The sequence below is a fragment of the Centroberyx gerrardi genome, chromosome 18 (genome assembly GCF_048128805.1).
Source record: "Centroberyx gerrardi isolate f3 chromosome 18, fCenGer3.hap1.cur.20231027, whole genome shotgun sequence".
NCBI lineage: Eukaryota > Metazoa > Chordata > Actinopteri > Beryciformes > Berycidae > Centroberyx > Centroberyx gerrardi.
In genome coordinates, this window is record NC_136014.1 from 2,851,307 (window position 1) to 2,871,236 (window position 19,930).

The 19,930-nt window shown below is 40.1% G+C and overlaps 1 protein-coding gene across 1 annotated transcript in view; it reads right to left on the reverse strand.

Annotated features, from left to right (window-relative positions):
* Positions 1 to 11,923: 11,923 nt before the first annotated feature.
* The window catches only part of LOC139920540 (mitochondrial peptide methionine sulfoxide reductase), a 60,074-nt gene continuing 52,067 nt past the window's right edge, over positions 11,924 to 19,930 (reverse strand). The window contains exons 6-7 of the mRNA XM_071910562.2: positions 12,797 to 13,591; positions 11,924 to 11,984 (exon numbers count right to left, since the gene is read on the reverse strand). Of these exons, the coding sequence (XP_071766663.1) occupies positions 13,427 to 13,591 (165 nt within the window). The 3' untranslated portion in view covers positions 11,924 to 11,984; positions 12,797 to 13,426. The remainder of the gene's footprint in view (positions 11,985 to 12,796; positions 13,592 to 19,930) is intronic.

Consider the following 19,930-nt stretch of genomic DNA (forward strand, 5'->3'; position numbering starts at 1 on the left):
TTGCCCTACAATATCCCAGTGTCCAAGTGTCGATAGTGCTGAGCTACTTCTTTAGGGTCCATTTCCACTTTTCCACTTTTCTATTTTAGTCAGCATCAACTCAAGTTATACTTTTAACTCTGTTAGGCTCAAGGACCCCCTTCCGATATTGTGTTACACTGCTAAATCACTGAGGGACTCCATCCTTATACTGGTTACCTCAGCCTCAGGTTAGATGACAGCTCATCAAGATGAGTGACAAGTGTTGGGGCGGGAACTTGACCAACTGAGGGGGAGGAGGGCGGGACTAACACTACATTTCCTGTCTAACCTCATACATAGGTATACCATCCTAAACTTTTGGCGCAAGCTCTACCTGTGACGTCTCTATCTATCTATCTATCTATCTATCTTTCTATCTATCTATCTAATTGCCTCCTTGTAGAATCTTCTGTCTGACAGTTTCCCCTTGACAGCAAAGACACTTCTTGATTTGTACGGTTTTACTTTCATCCAAGCTCATTCGAATGACAGAGGGGAGATTGTGCACCATGCCATGATACCAGTTTCATATGGTTCAATTCCAAAAGCTGAAAACCATATTTTTAGGTTGGATGCAGTAAGAGGGGCATGTAGTGTGCAACACTGACCTGTTCCTAATAGCGTCAGCAGTCTGCTCTGCTCCTGTAGAACTTTCTGGATCTGCTCTATTTGCTGCTGAACCAAGTGGTCCTGACATGGATGACCTGGAGCCTGCCAAGAGATGATGGACACTTAGAATCTAGAATAGAATAGAATAGAATAGACTAAAGCTCTCCTGTGTCAGGCAGATGGATGCGTCACAGCAGGCATGCCAATCACAATTTGATGTTCTACTGCCATCTAGTGGCAAGGAAAAAGGCCGAGCTGTTTGTGGACATTACAAAAGCTTGGGAGGAATTAGAAGTTCATCCCTACTGTTACTTATATTAAAGGAAAAATTCCCCCTTGGATCCTCTTACGCTGTACGACATTCCAGGAGCTTACTCAAAACCCAACATGTCTTGTGGCATTCTGGTCTATTGAGGCTACTGTAAGTGGACAAATTAGCATCTCTGCCTCTCGGTGCAAAATGGTGAGTCTAGAAAGAACGCTTTGCTCTTTGATTCTGAGGGACGGCCAGTAAAACCTGATATTTACTGTTGATCACTGATATCAAACTCAGTTGTAGCAGCTGGAAATATCTCAACATGACGTCACGTTGTCTACGTTTGGCCAGTTATCCACGGGAAGAAGAAGAATACACCACCAAACAACAAAATAGATGAAGGAATGCAAAGTGCTTCGCCAATAGCTGTGTTGTGGGCTGAATTTCCTTTAGTTCCATATATACAGTAAAGTACTACTAACTTGCTGTATAGCTCTCTGCAGTACAGTCTGATGTAAGGTCTGAGAGGCAGTGATAGCAGTCTGCTGGAGGTGTCCAATGGCCCCAGCACCACCAGGACTCAGGGACAAGGAGGGATCCAGGTGAGTCTCGCCCACCTCTGGTGCATCCTGACGGGGCAGAGGGCCCAGGCCACCCCCCTGGTGCTCCACCCTACTGGTTCCAGAGCTGGGTGGGTTAGGTGGAGGAGACCGGGCTGACTGGTTTGGCTCCATGCGTGTCCTTTGGTAACTTCTGTCCAGGGGTATTTCAGCAGACATCGTTGGAGAACGGTCACTCGGCGATGGCTTGTAGAGAATTCCTTTATCCTGAGCATATCATAGATGTCATCTGAGGTATATCTGCAAAATGTGTTTCAATGGAATCATAACAAACATAAAAATGTGATGGTGCAATGAGGATGGGTCAATCAGGCTTTCATTTTGTAAAGAAAAGAAAGATAAATTACATTATCAGAAAAAAAACACAATAGCTTGTATCTTGGACACACTCTCAGAAGTGGGTCAAACAGCAATTGGAATTACTATTAATGGTTGTTTTTTCCCTATGGATGCCACAAAGAACAAAGCAGCGAGAGTCAGGAGAAAACAACCACAGGAAAGTAAAACTCATCATTTTCATCTTCTTTTTGAACCTAGTCTGCTATAACATTCTCCTGTCTCTATGTATCCTTAAAATCGAGCTATGCCAAAAGTTCCTCTCCAGAGAACTTTACGCCAAAAACTCATTCAAAAATCTCATAATTTAATGTTGCCTTGCTTATTGGCAATCACACATACCTCGCACAAAAACTTTCACGAATCATATGGTCGACTGGTCAATTCGACATACAAATGATCCACCAAGCAGCACTTTATTTCAATAAAATCTGAACTTCGAGAACGACGTATAGACGGGAAAAGATCATCAGAATAACAGGAGAAACTATTTTAAAAATGAAATTTTATTTAACCGCTGCTTGATATGCGGATTTGACTAAGGGATGCTAAATATTTTTTTAAGCTCTGAAGTCATCTTCTACCATTTTATATAAATTGCCAATGAACAAGGACATGTTAAACATATTTTTAATGGACTTGACTTTTGTCTCCATACATGAGATCGGAAACAAATCAAGAAGCAGTGAAAAATGACATTACATCACGTCATTTAGCAGACGCTTTTGTCCAAAGCGATTTACAATAAGTGCATTTTGTCAACAGTAGGCTAGTCAAACCATCTGTATGTCTTCATCAGCTAAGACTTTAATAGGAATAGCCTAAGTAGCATTTGTAATTTATCAAGAATTACCTTGATAAACATTTATCAAGAATTCAAGAATACATATACTATCAATAATATATTTATCAATAATTACCTTTGGAAAATGGGCCATGATTGGCTGGATTTCCAGGTTACTTCCTCTTGGTAAAGTTGAGTTGAGTGTTTAATGGTCGCTACAGTTACTGAACATCACCCACATCACAACCACAACCCCGGTGTGTTTGCTTTACAATAAAACTTTACAGCATAAATGCAAATAGCTCCACCTAAACAGCACAGATACGACTGTGAACTACGGTGAAAACAGTCTCTGGACAGTGTCAAGGTGAGAGCAGAGATTTACAGACTGCTACTTTGGATTTAGACCAGTATCAAGTCAGCTACAATACATGTAGGACTTCCTGTCAAGAACTTCAAAATAAAACCCTTATTGAGCAACGTGTTTCAATGTTGTTTTTTTGCCCAATACAAAATTTTGCTAAAAAAAAATGGATCCATCACTTTTCAACTGACACTTTAATACTTTGTACAACACAAAATACTTGCATAGGCTTATATGGGATATTTTGCGATATATATATATATATATAGGCCTATATAGCTACACAACAGCAGCTAGAGTTTCACAACATATTTATTGTAATTATTCCACTGAGTACTTATCATATCATAATTATCATTTTATCATTAGTTTTTCACATTTAGGGTTACAAAGCAATCACAGCACAATACAGAAGAAGAATGTCTCAATGGAAACATAGATAACGTTTTGCGAGGGTCCAGAGTATTTTGACACAATTCTTGTTACAATGTACCCTCTGCTTATTCTTTTTTTTATTTTTTTTTAAATAATTTTACGCTTTTATTTTGAAGGTAATATCGCCTTAACTCCGGTCTAATTCTGGCTAATTTGACGCAGCTCAGGAGGCGCCAGTCTGCCCGCCAGACAAACCAGTGCGCCCTGTGTGCACCGGTGTCCAAGCCGATCCAGGGGCAAATGATTTGACAGTGAGAATAAGCTTCTACACCTCAAAGATAGAACATTTCCGTGAAAGTCATGCAACTGCAGGTGAAATGGTGCCTGACGTATTGGCATTTGAAAAAATGATAATTTTGGCCATATGGTAGGCCTAAAATAGAGCAAACATTTATATGAAGTTTAGTTGCTGGAACATTTAGGCGTTAAAGGGAAATGCCGCCCATTTTCATCAGTCAAATATGTCTTTCTCTAGGCAAAACGTTTGACCCGTTTCCACAGCAGGTTCTGTGGTGGCCGAGACGTGTCGAACGAACTGCATATTCAAAACGCTTTGCAAATTCGAAAAACACAAGCGCATTAACGGAAAACACAAATGCAAAAGCCACAACACAAATGCAAAAGCCACAACATAACGGAAGTGAGCAACAACGGATGTTGACAATGAAACGGGCCGACTATTATTGCCGACGGACTATTATTGCCTGCACATTGAACAACATTGCTCATTTGTGACAATCACATAGCGATAGTAATCGTAGTTAGCTAGCGAACAACGTTTCACTTACTTCTCAAACGGGCAAGAACTTTCCTCTTCCACATGTGCAGGCAATAATAGTCTGCCGGCAATAATATTCAGCCCGTTTCATTGTCAACATCCGTTGTTGCTCACTTCTGTTGTTATGTTGTGGCTTTTGCATTTGTGTTGTGGCTTTTGCATTTGTGTTTTCCGTTAATGCGCTTGTGTTTTTCGAATTTGCAAAGCGTTTTGGATATGCAGTTCGTTCGACACGTCTCGGCCACCGTAAGGTTCAGTAGAATGCAATGTCACTGGAAGTTTTGATGTGAACCTGGCGATTTGAAAGCAAACTGACAGGTAGTACCAACTGCACACGTGATCTGAGTGACCCAGCTGGGCCTGGCAATTCCGGCTCTAGACCTGAGTCAAACTTTTGCAATAGCTGTACTCTAGGAAGTCCACATAGCCTATGCTGTGTGCAAAATGTTGTTGTGATTGGATCAACAGCGGGAGAAATTCAAAATGGCAGAAAAATTATGAAATGAAAATCTGTATGTGCCATGGATTTGATTGATTGCTCTAGGATTTATGGTTTCTGAGGTAGCCTACAGAAGAAGAAGAGTCCTAATAAAAACAACATATAGGCCTATTATTATTACTACTACTCAGTGGCGGACTCAGACTGTTTGAAGGGCAGGGGCGAAAAAATAAAAAGGGCACTTACTGCACGACATGGGGCCCCACCAGCGCGCAAAAAGCTATGATGCATCATGTATGATGAAATAGTCTTCATCCTTGATTAAGATTAACATTATGTTATTAGGCGATCCAGATTAAAAGTATAACCACACCTCTATGATAAAAACACACAGGGAACTATAAACCTTTAAAATGTTTATTTCACAAACACCTCCGAAGTAAAACACAGTAACTACATCTTAGAAGGTTACTTTACAACTTGAATATAGTCTATTATCGCGCAAAAAAATATCATGCCACAGAAAAGCATTAAGTAATAGCCCACTGTAAGAGATTATAGGCTATGCCACAAGGTCACTATAAACTCACCGCTGAGTAGGCTATCACAAACTGTAAGTGCCAAAAAGAATATAGTGATTCTTCGTTAGGGATGCAAAATGAAATGGTGAATAAAAAGAATATATGAAAACTGCACTCACATAGGCTATAGTCTATCACCACTAACCATTATCACCTTAAAAATAACAAAAAAGCTATCAACTCCATAATCCCAAAATGTAAACAGTTAGACTTATAGGCCTACTGTAGTTTAGTTTGCTTTGTTTGTAACAGGTTAGGGAAGGATTTTTACACTTCTGCTTGATTTCCAAATTGAGTCTACAGGTTAGCATAGAATCAGCTAAGCAAGGTACATGTTTAGTTAGCTAGCTCCTTAGGCATCTAGGCTAAAAAAATTATACAGCTATCTATAAAAGCCCTTGCAGTGTACATACATTAGTATTTAGTAATGCATCATTGGTAAAACTCAATCTTTACAACTTCAAAGAAAGCTTGCTGTATTACCTACCTCACACACTGTAGTAGGATGTCAGGGTTACAGCTCAGACTGTATTAAGCCCCCTCTGACATCTGAACATTCTAGAGGGGGTGTGGCTAAAACTGAAAACTTAAATGGATGGAATAGATGTAAGTTTTTAACAATGGGAATGAGTATTTTAAACTTTATTGTGTCACCGTTGGCAACAATTTACTTTGTCTTTTACTATCAAATACAGTTAACCTAACATAATCTAACCTAACCTAAACGGTACATTGAAAAATAAAAAATAGGGACAGTGCAGATGAGATTACATCAAAATGCTAGCTAGATATTAGCCTGACTTCAATGTGTTTTGAATGTAAGCAGGGTTTGAGAGGTAAATTCAAAATCTTATCAAAGTATTTGGCGGCACCCCTAGACTGTTGTCACGGCACCCACTTTGGGAAAGCCGGCCCTAGAGAGGGCACGTTGTAGGGGAGACTGTAGGGCACTGCATCTCATTTTCTTCACTGGGATTTTTTTCTCTCCATTGCAAGGGCACTTCATCGTGTTTTCTCACTTGGAAGGGCATCTAAGAGGGCACTTCATGAGTTTTTCATCAGAAAGGCACCTGTAGGGAACCTCAAGTTTATCCCATTGTAAGGGCACCTATATGGCACCACATCACATTTTCTCCACTGGAGGGGCATCCATTAGGAAACTTCCCCACATTCTCATGCATGTAGGGACACCCTTTACAGCACTGCATCACATTTTATCCACTGGAGGGGCACTTTTTGAGACACTGTCATGTAGGGGCGGCATAGAGGGCACTTCATAATGGCACCCTTTTCCATTGGAAGGGCACCCATAGGGAACGTCAAGTTTAGACCATTGTAAGGGCACCTTATAGGGCACGTTTTCTCCACTAGAAGGGCACTCATTAAGACACGTTATTGAATTTTCTTGCTCTAGAGGGCACATCATCATAATTTATTGCATGAAGGGGCACCCTAGAGGGCACTCAATCATTTTTTTCCCATGTGAAGGGCAGCCAATAGGGCACTTCCTCTTGTTTTCGCCACTCTAGAGGGCACTTTAGCGACGCTTTTTCAACCATGGGGCCCCCCCCCCCGAGTCCGCCAGTGCTACTACTACTACTACTACTGCTGTTATTAATACTACTACTATTACAACTACTATGACAACTTCTACCACAACTACTACGACCATTACAACCACTACTACTAATATGAGTAATAACACAATGTATGTGTACAGCACTTTTTTAAAACTGAGTTTACAGTGTGCTTTAACAACCATCATATTGATACTCATATTTTGATATAAAGGAACCCACAATTTCTATTAAGAATGTGTGGTCTAGTTTGAAATAATTAGTGTGCAAGTCAAATGGCCTATGTGTTAATGCTGTGGAAGTACCAGAAGATGGCAGAATAATCCTGCTTTCTAGACAGTGACAGACTCAAGCACAGGGCTAAAGCTAGAGATTAGGTTTTCTTGGTGGTGAATGAAAGAGATGATGGTGTCTGTGCGAAGTGAAAGATGACAGTGATGTCGTCCATGCAAGTGCTTTACATGAGATTCAGTACAGAGGGAATATCAGTAATGCTCTTTGTCAGTTTAACCAAGTTGCTTTGGTTGTCACCAGTTCATTAGATTGAGGTTTTATTTGTTGAGTACTAAATGTGTGTGTGTGTGTGTGTGTGTGTGTGTGTGTGTGCGCGTATGTAATTTAAGCCATTACTCTGCAGAGGCCTCAGGGATGTGTGTGTGCCTCAAGTGTGAATGTCAGTGGTTACCTTCACCAGTCTGTGTGTGTTTTAATCTGTATCATGCATCCATCCATCCATCCATCCATCCATCCATCCATCCTCATTTACCCCACATTCAAAAGCAGGGAAGTATTTAACTGGAATAAACAACACCAGGTCCTGATGCTGAGCTTTTCTGTACACAAATCTGTACACCTCTTTCCCCCCATGGAATGTCAATCACAATCAGAGTCGCTTTATTTACTATCTACAAGAATTAAGTTGATGAGAAATATGCATGGATTTGCAAGACAGTTGTGACATGGTGTAGAATTAAAATTAGGGTTAGATTGATATCTGTTTATAGATGTATGGAGCTGATATTTGATTTGATTAAAAATGGGATCTGTTCCATTCAGTCGTCTACTTCTGATACAATGGCTATGATGCAGTTTGATAGATTACATAGTTGTTGCAGACTTGATCCATACTACACTATTTGCCTAACAGTTACTGAACTAGTCATGCTGAGGCTCCATAGATGATAACACATTTAGGAATATTGTGCCTGATCAGTATTACGGTCCGTGCATGAAGTATAATTAATTTGCAGTTGTTCACATTGTAGGCTATAATGAAAAATCCAATTTTTCGGGGTATTTCCTAAGTTCATTGTCCTAAGACGTGCAATGGAATTCAGCACGCCAAGCGTCAGCTTGTTCCATTATCCAACTGTGAAAATTGAAAATTGAGAATTGGTTATTCCCACAATCTTTTTCCAACCAAAATGCATCACGCAAGGTGGGTAGCGAGCAGTGTGAACCACATCTAAAAGTTGAGATTTTATTTAAGTAAGAGCTGCTTGGTGGATTGGATGAATACCAAATTGAAAAGTGGCTCCTAAAGATTCATAAAAGGCCTTAAGTCATATGAGTTTGGCACGTATCAGTGCTACACTCAATTCAAAGTATGACCATATATACATTGTTCTGACAAGCAGTAAATCGTATTTTCAAGTAAAACGATGATTACACGATTGCTATCATCAATGATTGCGATGCTCAACCTCAACCTCAACAACTTTTTTATCATCAGACACATATGTTTCCATGACACCTACTACAATACCCATAAGCCTCGCCTACTCCTGACCAATCACAATCAGAACAGCTCTTACACTCTGATGCTCTTATGCTCGTTCCACTGTCACTCTCTCCTCCTCTCTCCTCCAAGTTACAGCAAGCAATGTGCTCTGTAACAGCCCTAGTATCCTAATACCCTGCATGGCTGTTTGAAAGAAACTTCTCATACTTACCGTATGACTCTGATCCACCATTCTTTCAAGCATTCACTATCTGTGGGAATCTGTGAAATGCTATATAATTATGGACACCAGAGCGGTGGTTACAATCTGGCACGAAACCATCCATTTTTTTCACGGAGAGCCTGCCAGTCGATTGAAAACGACACTGTGGTGTAAAGCAGTGATTCTCAACCTTTTTCATATCAAGGACCCCTAATTTAGTCCACATTAGGGCCACGGACCCCCATTTGATGAGATTTTGTCTGAAAATATCTTTATTGTTAGATATGATTTTGTCCAGAATTCCATGACTATCTGTATTGTAGGTAGAGAGATAACAGTGAAACTATGATCAAAACAGTAATTCTTCTACATTCTCTAATTGTGTTAACTTCTTGTAAATGAAATAATGGTGAAGTTTAACAATTCATCAATTTGCCGGGGACCCCCTGGAACCTCCTGAAGCACTCCTGGTGGTTGAGAACCACTGGTGTAAAGCACTTTGGAAATTGTACTTTCTTTACTTACATCACTGTAAATTGTCAGTTCAACTGAATGAGTGGAACCATATGGGACTCGACTCTGCTACAAATGAAATGGCTTACAAATGAAACACAACAATAAACTTACAAACAGTAACTTTATTATCCGTTTTTTTTTTTAATGGGGTTTTTAGTTTTTAGCGGGAGCGCGAAACAAAGCGCACTGCCCCCAGAGAGCAGCAAGCAGACATTTCAATATTTTTTACATCACTGTTGGGGGCCCCATCCAGCTTGGGGGTCCCGGGCTTGAGCCCTGGTAAACCTGTGCATTAAGTAGGCACTGAAGACAACAAGAGATCACACACTACCAGATTTTATCATTCAAAAATGGGGCGAAATCGCATCAAAACACAACTTGCTCTTAATGACAACCTGCTGCTATAGCTGGGCTACACCTAGCTAGCATAGCTTCCCTTGCCCTTAGCTAGTACGGTAGACTCGAGTGGCTTTTGCAAGTTATGTAAGATTAACTTAACACATTAAGCAAACACAGACTGATTCAGTATAGTATTACCAGTGGACCGTTCAGATTGAATAATACATCGCATGACCAGGCCATGCTATAAAACAACACAGATGAAAATTAGCCTACTTTAATACATATAACGTAACTTTAATCTCCTGTCACACAAGATTTGAATGTTCTGAACTGTTTAACTGTTTCAAGTCTCCAACACACTACATATTCATTTTACATCCTACTTTGTGTGAGTATGAGTAGCACACAGTTTCGAACACAGGGTTTGTGAGTCTTGTATCATTTCACACGAACCCAGCCAGGAGGCGCCGGCCAAATCAAACAGGAAAAAATTCAGTTGGTCTCCAACTGGTCTGGAACACTGCAGGATATTCTGATCGATCGTCAGGAGTCTTGAACCCGTTCACACTACAGGATAAGATGACCCCCACTATTTGGGGTTCACGCCCGTAGGGTTGAAACCGTATTGATTTTGTTAGGATTCTTCTTCTTCTGCCTGAAAACAATCAAGCTTGGTGAATAGGTTTCAAATCTTCCCACTACTCAGGAAACAAAAATTACACTGATTGGCCAGATGGTGGCGCTATAATAAGCAACTTTACGTTTTGGCCTACAAAGTTGCCTTACACACTGCATATTTCAACTGCCTGTATCACAGAATTTTGTAACTGGTTTGGCCATGAAGTTGATGGCAAAGACGCACAAAGAGGAAGGGAGGCAAATTTTCTAAATGCTTCATGCTAGACCATCTAAACTTCACATAAGCCTGCCTGTCTGCAAGGGGCCCCAAAGTGTATCAGAACACATTTGGTCATGCAGCATCACCATAAGGAAAAATTGGCAATTTTTTGAAATGGCAATATGTCAGGCAACACCTACAGTTTGCAGGACTGTCACCGAAATGTTCTATTGTTGAGATGTAGAACTTTTCCAAAATGATGAATCAAGCTTATAATATTTTCACTGTCAAATCATTTGCCCCATAGGCGAGGACCCCACTAATGGCCTCTTGCAGCTATATTTATTATTTATTATCATTTATGATTGACCAGCTTTTTTATTTTAACCAATCAGAGGGTCTTTGAGTCTTTATGGTTCTTTATAGAACCACTATCCTAACCAGAGTACCCTGGGTGTAGGGTTAGACGAATATCTTCGATCGAGTCGATAATGTACTTTTATTAAAAATGTGATCAGTCAGTGTGGTCCACCTCCGATATGATGGATATGATGCAGTTTGATTGATTACATATTTATTGTAGAGAGAAGGCCTTAACCTGAATTGATTCTAATGAGACATTTTGATCAAGATTCCACATAAGCATGCATTAATGTTTCTTCTTCTTCTTCTTCAAAAATATTGAATATTGGCACAAAACATCAGATATCAACTTGAATCCAAAAAGACTGGTATCAGTACTGGCCTTCAAAAACCCATGTGGGTCCAGAGAGCCACGGTGGCAGTCGGCCATTTTGAAAGAGATTCATCTTGGTTCTCTCTTCCCTTCATCTCTCCCTTCTCTTTCCCTCGTTCTGTAATCATGATGCCAAGCTGCAGAGGGCCTGGCGCAGGACTCTCTCCTGCTGGTGTGTATGCTGTACCATAAAAATACACACATGCATGCAGATAAGCAGCACTGACAGATGAGTCAGGGACTAGAACAAGGCTTTAGGCAAAGATCAGAGGAAGGAGGTCATCTAAAACCCTGCCCCAAAACACACACACACACACACACACACACACACACACATACACCACAAAAGAGCAAAAATAAACACATGAATACATTTTTAATCATTTCATCTATTCCTGTTCTCTACAGTCAGTAGGAGCACACAAGTTACTGCAAATCTTATCCAGATGTAAAATAATATCTAGTTCAAACAAAGGGTCTCATTCTAAAATGTCATATGTTACACTTGAGGAAGAAATTTTACCTGAAATTCACCACTCAATGTTCAAAAATATAGATGATTAAACCCTAAAAAATTGTGCTACCTGAAGATATTTCACTATTGTCATGCTGACAATCATTTGATCAAAGTCACATTTCTCTTAATTCCTATAAATGTTCTCTCCGTCTCTATTTTCTATAGAACAAACTCTTCAAAGAGTGTTAAGTAGCTTTGACCAGTAAGAAATCAGAGAAGTGAATGCAGTCGCTGATTGGACAAGTTTTTAATACGCTAGATTTATCAACAGACATTTCAAATGCACACTGCACTGTAAAAACTCATAGTGCAATTTAGTGAAATCAACTCATCTTTATCCATTAACACAATGTATATAGATGTGTTTGTCAATTTCAACTTAAAAGTGCTAGTTATGAGCTTCATGACTTAAAATCATGAGTTCACATCTTGTGACTTAAAATTATGAGTTGAAAGAACACCTTATAAAGCATTCACTAAACTCAATACTGTTAGTTTATTAGCAGACTTCCCAGTATGCATTGCATTCGGTTTAACTCTCCAGAAACTCTTCCTTCTTTTGGTTTAAATGAAGTTACAGGATAGAGACTTGTTATGTATGTATGTTTGGTGAATAATATGTCAATTTCTGAACTTCTGAACAAAACAATAAAAACCATGATAAAATCTACTATCTATCTTATCTATGTATCTGGGAATTCACAATCAAGTGAGTTTCTCTCTGATGCACCTGGCAAGTACAATCCACTACAAGTAAGTGTATTGCAGCTGCATACTATATGCTGAACTGTGTATTAATCATGTGATACAAGAGGAACTTGAACTTAAACCTAGCAAACCTTGTGAAAAAATAAATATCACTGGATTTCAGTTCATCAATTAATGCATTCAACTTGGAAACATGAATCAGCATGACTAGATATTTGTTAATTGAACTTATTGTCTTAAGTTCACTCAGTTAGCTTTTCTACATTAGAACAACTAACTAATGATCTTTGACCTAACTATTTAGTACTACTTCAGTCAACTCACAATTTTAAGGCAGCAAGGAAACTTATGTTTTTAAGTTGAACTGCCTTAATATTTTTTGCAGTGTGCATCAACATCAAAGCAACTTAAAAAATAACGTAACTTATAAAGCAACTTGAGTGACATAAACAGAATTTGTATTGACAGTTGCATTTCAAAACCGGAGTCACTGAAACAAATGATGGTAGCAAAAATCCTAATATTGCTCAATTTGCATTAATCTTTCATGTATGCAAGATATGACATAGTAATGTGTGTGTGTTCTGGGCGATATTTGTGCTATGTGTAGCATTATGGTAAATGTGGTCTTAATTTGGAGAAACATTACAAAAGCATTACAAATACCACTGGCGTGAAATAGAGGCTACCAATCATCTCCACCATGCTCTCATTTGTTAACGGTAATTATATCGAGGTATTACCAAGGTAATTTGACAATGATAAATTTATGTTTTTTGTTTTTTTTAATATTATTTTTCAGCATTTCTACTTTATTGGGCAGTTGCAGTAGAGGGAGACAGGAAAGAGGGCAGAGAGAGCAGAGAAAGGGGATGACTATAGCAGAGTTACATAAAAATATAATGCAAATATACTTTAAATCCATGGCTTGTTTGCATATATGTTTTAAAACAAATCAATCACTTAATCACAGCATCCTTATCGGGAGGGAGGAGGTGGTTCTTGGCTCCCATTGGCCATCTGGACTTATTTCTTAATTCCTATTGGACAGGAGACTCCGGTCCCTCCCAGGCCACAGTATCCACTGGGGTTTTTACTGAGGTACTGTTGGTGGTAGTCCTCGGCGTAGAAGAATGGCTTGGCTTCAGCAATCTCTGTGGTAATCTCACCAAAACCTTCTTCTGTTAGGACCTGAAGAAAAAAGAAAGACTGAATGTAGTGGAAACACTCAAGACATTTTGAATAGAATAGCAAGGAAATAATAGAGATAAGATTAGACGAAACTTCAGCGATCTCTGTGAAAATGAGTTGTAGTAGTAGCAAATGGAAACAGCATACAACAAGGAAAAAATTGAATATAAATAAGAATAGAGCAAATTCCAACAGTAGAACGTGTTATGTGGAAATGTATGAATGAAAGTATGAAAATAATGATTTACAGAACCATTTTTCTGTTTATTCTGGTTTAAAAAGAGTGATTCATGGAAGATGAGGCACCACACTCTCTCCATTAAAAGCCCATCTTTATTATTAAAAATGCAAAGTTTCAGCCTTTGGGGCCTTCATCACACATCAAGAAAGAGTAATTTTCAGTGTGCATGGAGGTCAAATCCAGTATAAAAGCCCTAACCATGCCAATCTGCACTGCAACCTGCCTTATCTTCTTCTGTACACCTTTTTGCGGCCTGTTCCTTTTACATCTAATCATTATCCATGTAGTCTGTTGCAGATATGCCGAAACAACAGGATATGAGGGTGACCTCTATTTGTCTTTTTCCGTGTAGTATCTAATGATTTCACAGTACAATTAAATCAGAGGTTCTGTCTAAATCTGATATACTTTAATCCCTAAGATTGACCCCACAGTGGACCTACTCCTCCACCACCGATCTATCTTTTTCATTAAATCAGCTAAAGATGAAGGATTGAGTCAGGTAGTAATCCTTGCAATCTGGGAAATATAGTCATACTAATATACATGCATGGTGAAAGGAATTGGATACTGGCTAAACTGATATAATGTCATGTAAAGCATGGCAGTATAAAAATGCTGACTAACGAGTATAACAGGAACGACACCGGAGTTTACAGAGTGCTAGAAGTGCAAGAAGTGCTATTTTTGCATCATGTGTGGAGGATAACATGTTGACTGTTGCCTTGTCATCTGTATTTCTATTGTTTATTGGGACTTTACGGTGTCTGAGTGGTTAGCACTGTGGCCTCACAGCCAGCGTGAGTGTTATTTTGTTGAAAGTCTTAATCGCTTTTTGGATTCAACTGCTGGAGATTATCCGTTGGCCATGTATGTACTGCACAAGAGCGCTCCTGGCGACCTGGAGGTATGAATGCTCTACAGTGTGTCCATCTAGATTTCCCTTCCTACTCTTATTGCCAGATCAAAGCCTTGCATCAAGGCTGCATGTAAATGCTCAACCACTGGACCATGAGGACTAAAGCGTGAATTAGACTTCTCCGTCAACGACGCCGGGGGCACGCCGGGTGGGGGGTACGGCGGTGAAAGCATTTATGGCTTCACGTTGGTGATTGTGCAGTATTCCACCGAAACACTAGACGGCTGTAACGTGCTTTGTTAACATGGAAGTAATAACAGAAGAAGTAGTAGTGTTTACGTTCTGTGAAACTGGGATATTTCTCACAATGAATTCAGTGACATCTGGTAGTCTTTATAATTTGGGGATGAAATGTTCTACAAATCAATATATCTGCATCCCTTCACAGCTCGTCTCTCTTCTGCTCCACTGTCTTAACTATCGGCGGACATTAACCGGATACAGGTAGTAGGAAATGCAAAGCAGGCCAATCACCGTTCTCGCGGGCGTGCGTCGCCAGACGTATAGTTACATTTTTGGAGAGGTGCATGTCAGCCATGGGGGCCCCCTTTGCGTGGCCTTAAGAGCACACCTGATGCCTAGGAGGCTATACACTAGTAATGCGCGGGCAGGTTTCTTTCAACCTGCGACCCAAGCCTCCCAAAGAGCAACCTTGGATCAACTGTATCGACTGTAGCCTCTAGTCTTTTTTTTGCCGGACTAGGGCTAGAGTTGTCTATGGCTTTGGGCAGTCACAGGTGATCCCGGGCAGAATAGTGATATCTAGGGTATTCAACAGCAGTCTAGGGTAGTCTTAAGTAGTCTAGGGGGGTTTAGGGCAGCATAGTGCAGTATAGGGTGGTTTTTGGTGGTCTAGGACTGTCTAGGGCACTCTAGGATGGTATAGGGCAGTTTAGGGCAGTCTAGGCCAGTCTATATTGGTCTAGGGTGGTCTAAGGCAGTAGACTTAGGATGGTGTAGGACGATCTAGGATGTATGGTCTGCAGTGGTCTAAGATAGTCTAAGGCAGTTTAGGGGAGTCTTGGGTGGTCTAATGTGGTCTAAGCAGTCTAGGGTGTCTAGTGCGGTATAGGGTGGACTAGGACTCTCTTTGGCAATCTAGGAGGATATAGAGCAGTTTAGGGTGGTCTAGCACAGTCTGCAGTGATTTACAGGGTCTATGGTCATCTTGAGTTATTTGGGGTAGTGTAGGGCAGTATAGGGTGGTATAGGGCAGTCTAGGGAGGTCTAGGGGGTGGTCAAACCCAAATTGTTAGTGTTATGCTCTATATTTTGAATGTTAAAGGATGTTGTTTTTTTCGTCTAGGTTGCCCCTCTCCTCTACATTATTCCTGGTGGTTTGTGCACACTGTCAGCATAGTTGGAGATATCAGGCCTCATTTTCCTCCCTTCAGAAGAAGCCATTTGCTGCCATTCATTCTTGTACAGTATGAAAAATCATATCACATCATAGTAAACATGAAACCTTAATTTGATTTTGTCAAAGTTTCTGCTTTATCATTATTTCATTGTGCCAAAGTTCAGTGTTAATACATTAGTATGCGCATTACATTATGACTTACAAACTTTACTGTCACATTCATGTCTTTTAATTTAGGACGTCTTTGTTAGTCAGGACAGCAGTTAATTTCAAGCTAGGTTTGACACCGTTAAGTTTGTATTTTAAAAACAACAAAATTAAAAATTCAATTATATACGGCATGCATTTGTGGCATTTGTAAACTAGATGTAGACAGTAGTAAATGAGCTATAACTCTAAATGACACCAGTATTCTCCTATAATCTCATAAGTAACTCTTAAACAATGACAAAATAACATCACAAACTTTAGAAAAATATGTTAATTATGCTTATTGTTTGTAAAATAGACTGCATTTTGCAGTCTAACCTTTCTGTAGCCTCTTTAGTTGGCATGCTGGCATGTCTGGAGTACAGCCAATTGACTTCCAGCCATTTGAAGCGCACACTCTCTCTCTCTCACACACACACACACACACACACACACAGGTCATTAGTATCCAGTCTGCCCCAGTGGACTAGGATATGACAGATGTCAGTACACATTCCCCAGATGTTTGTCCATGAGGGAATGTGTGCGTGTGTGTGTGTGTGTGTATGTATGTTTTGTGGATGTATGCGTCACGTACTGTACATGTCTACTATTTACTGTACATGTCTAAGGCTCACACACACACACACACACACACACCTACACACACACACAGACACACCTACACACGCACACACACACACACACACACACACACACACACACACACACACACACACACACATACACCTCTTCCAGCTGGTAGCTGATCTTCCATGCTGAATAATGATGGCTGACTTTATGGGGTTACTCTGCCTTCTGGCATGTATACCACTGCCACTGCAGGGGAAAAATGCTGGTGTGTGTGTGTGTGTGTGTGTGTGTGTGTGTGTGTGTGTGTTCCACCAGATAGAGACCCGCTAACCACTACCAACCACTCTGCCAGTTGTGTTTCTATGTGTGCCTTCAGAAAAATGATTCCTGACATAAAGGAATATAACTCATTATGGACTTAGCTTAGAAATCAGTAACACTTTTAGAGATCGGGATAGAGAGCCTAAGTCCCTCCCCTTCCGGTGGACCACCATGGGACCTTATTTCGGAAAAAATATGTACGGTAGTCAACGGCGAGAGACAAATAATTGTTTGATCCCGTTTGAATTGTAGATAATTTTGCAAGTCAAGAAAGTCGCAGTTTGTCGTAAAACTGTTGAAGTATAAAACTGTGAAAATACGTAATTAGAAAGACTACACACCCAAAAGTCACGCAAGTGACGTCATAACTTTCTCTCTCCACAAGCTACCCAGAGCCGCTGAAGTCCCTCTCAGATAGCAGTAGTATTATACACAACCTGGAAGGTAGACAGTAAGAACGGATTTAAACTGGTTTAGGATAGTTTTAGTACAGTGGGGGCTAACGTTAACGATGCCTGTGTGTTTCCTATGTTTCGTTCCATGTTGGTGTTGGTGACGTATATTGTGCGAGACAAGAGATGTAGTTCACTGAGCGGTTTCACACAAAACTAAACGTTACTTTACTGTTTTACGACAAACTGCGACTTTCTTGACTTGCAAAATTATCTTTTAAATTGACAAAACATCATATGTGTAATTCATGGCACAATTCACACGGGATCAAACAATTATTTGTCTCTCGCCGTTGACTACCGTACATATTTTTTCCGAAATAAGGTCCCATGGGGGACAGCGGAAGGGGAGGGACTTAGGCTCTCTATAGAGGAATCATCTGTTTCTTTTTTTTTTTTTTTTTCCATAGGATTGAGAATCTGCTTTATTCAGTCAGCTAAATCAGTGGTTCTCAACATGGGGTCCGGGGACCACCAGGGGTCCTTGAGGGGGTTCCAGGGGGTCCCCTGCAAATTGATGAATTGTTAAACTTCACCATTATTTCATAAGAAGTTAACACCATTAGAGAATGCAGAAGAATGACTATTTTGATCATAGTTTCTCTGTTATCTCTCTACCTACAATACAGATAGTCATGGAATTCTGGACAAAATCATATCCAACAATAAATATATTCTCAGATTTGGATCCGAGAGACAAAATCTCATTAAATGGGGGTCCAAATGTGGACTAAATTAGTGGTCCTTGACATGAAAAAGGTTGAGAATCACTGAACTAAATGACTGAATAAATAACTAAGAAGAGGAGAGGATACATGGAGGAGAGAAAGGAAAAGATCACTTTTGCATCACTTTGCCTCTAACTCTCTCTCTCCCCCTCTCTCTCACATGGCCACCCAGCCCCACAGCAGTCTTGAAGCAGTTTGCCTTTCTCAGCATGGACACCCAGCAGCTATCAGATGCCACTTTAAAATCACAAGGAAATGGCATTTGCATGGTGTCTTGCTTCTGCACTTCAACATATTTCCAGTTCAAACAGATGGGGCGGGACATAACACAGAGTGGGACTAACCCCAATTTGCTATACTCTTGTTTATATCCTGTTTTTATGTTTATATCCTATTTTTCCTTGCTGTACCCTCTTATATCCTATATTTGCCGCTACAACGACCAAATTTCCCCATAAGGAATCATTAGAGTTTCACCTAATCTAATCTTATTTTATCAAAGCCTCATAGTACAAAGGACCTGTTCATCCTTGTCAATACAACTGCTCTAATTCAGCCATTATTGGCATCTTTGGAGAGATGAAACAAAGTAATATTAGCAAAATACACAGAATATACTTAATGTGTAGTGTGTGTGTTTGTATAACATGCATCTAGCCCCAGGCGGACGCTTCAATTGTACCTACGCACAAGCAAGTATACACAAACACACACACACACACACACACACAGAGACACACACATTCACAGTAGAGTCAGTGATGGCGATCACACCTCCTCCCTGCGATAAAAATCACTCAGCCAGATGGCTTGTGGGTAATTTAAAAGACAAAAGAGACAGCGAGCAGGAAAAGAGATTGAATTTTTATCTGTAATTTCATCTCTCAACCAGTATCTGTTGTTAAATATCTCTGCATAACACACTACAAGAACAAAGACAGACAGACAGACAGACACACACACACACACACACACACACACACTTGGGAAACTTAAATTCCTTATCTCTAATTGATTATCTTCGTCTAGGCTGTAGATCATGATGGAGGAGTGTTACTGTATTTTTGTGTGTGTGTGTGTGTGTGTGCATGCATGTTTTCAGCAAGGATTCTTATTATATCATATCACCAATGGTAGAAGAGGAAAATGAGACGTGACACTTACATGTCTACCCTTTTATCTGCAAAGCTACTGTTCTCACTCCCGACACGCCAGCTACAAAGTCATCTCTTTGCACTTTGCACAAATACAAAAAAAACTCATAGGGTTCAAGCCTTTAAAGGAGTACACACATTTTTTGGTAGATTGTCCTGTTAGTCAACTTAAACCTGCAATAAGCGATTTCAGACCCTGTAACCAATCCTGAAACTAACGTGTGCTACGTGGAGATTTCCGTGAGACGTAATGATATAAACAAACAGCCACACACGCGGACCAGCTGTGTTGTTGTTTTCACCTCTTTCCTAAAGCTTGTTGTCAAAGTCGGCCCGAGAAAAGGCGAATCGATAAAGCGAGCGAGTAAACGTTTTCAACTA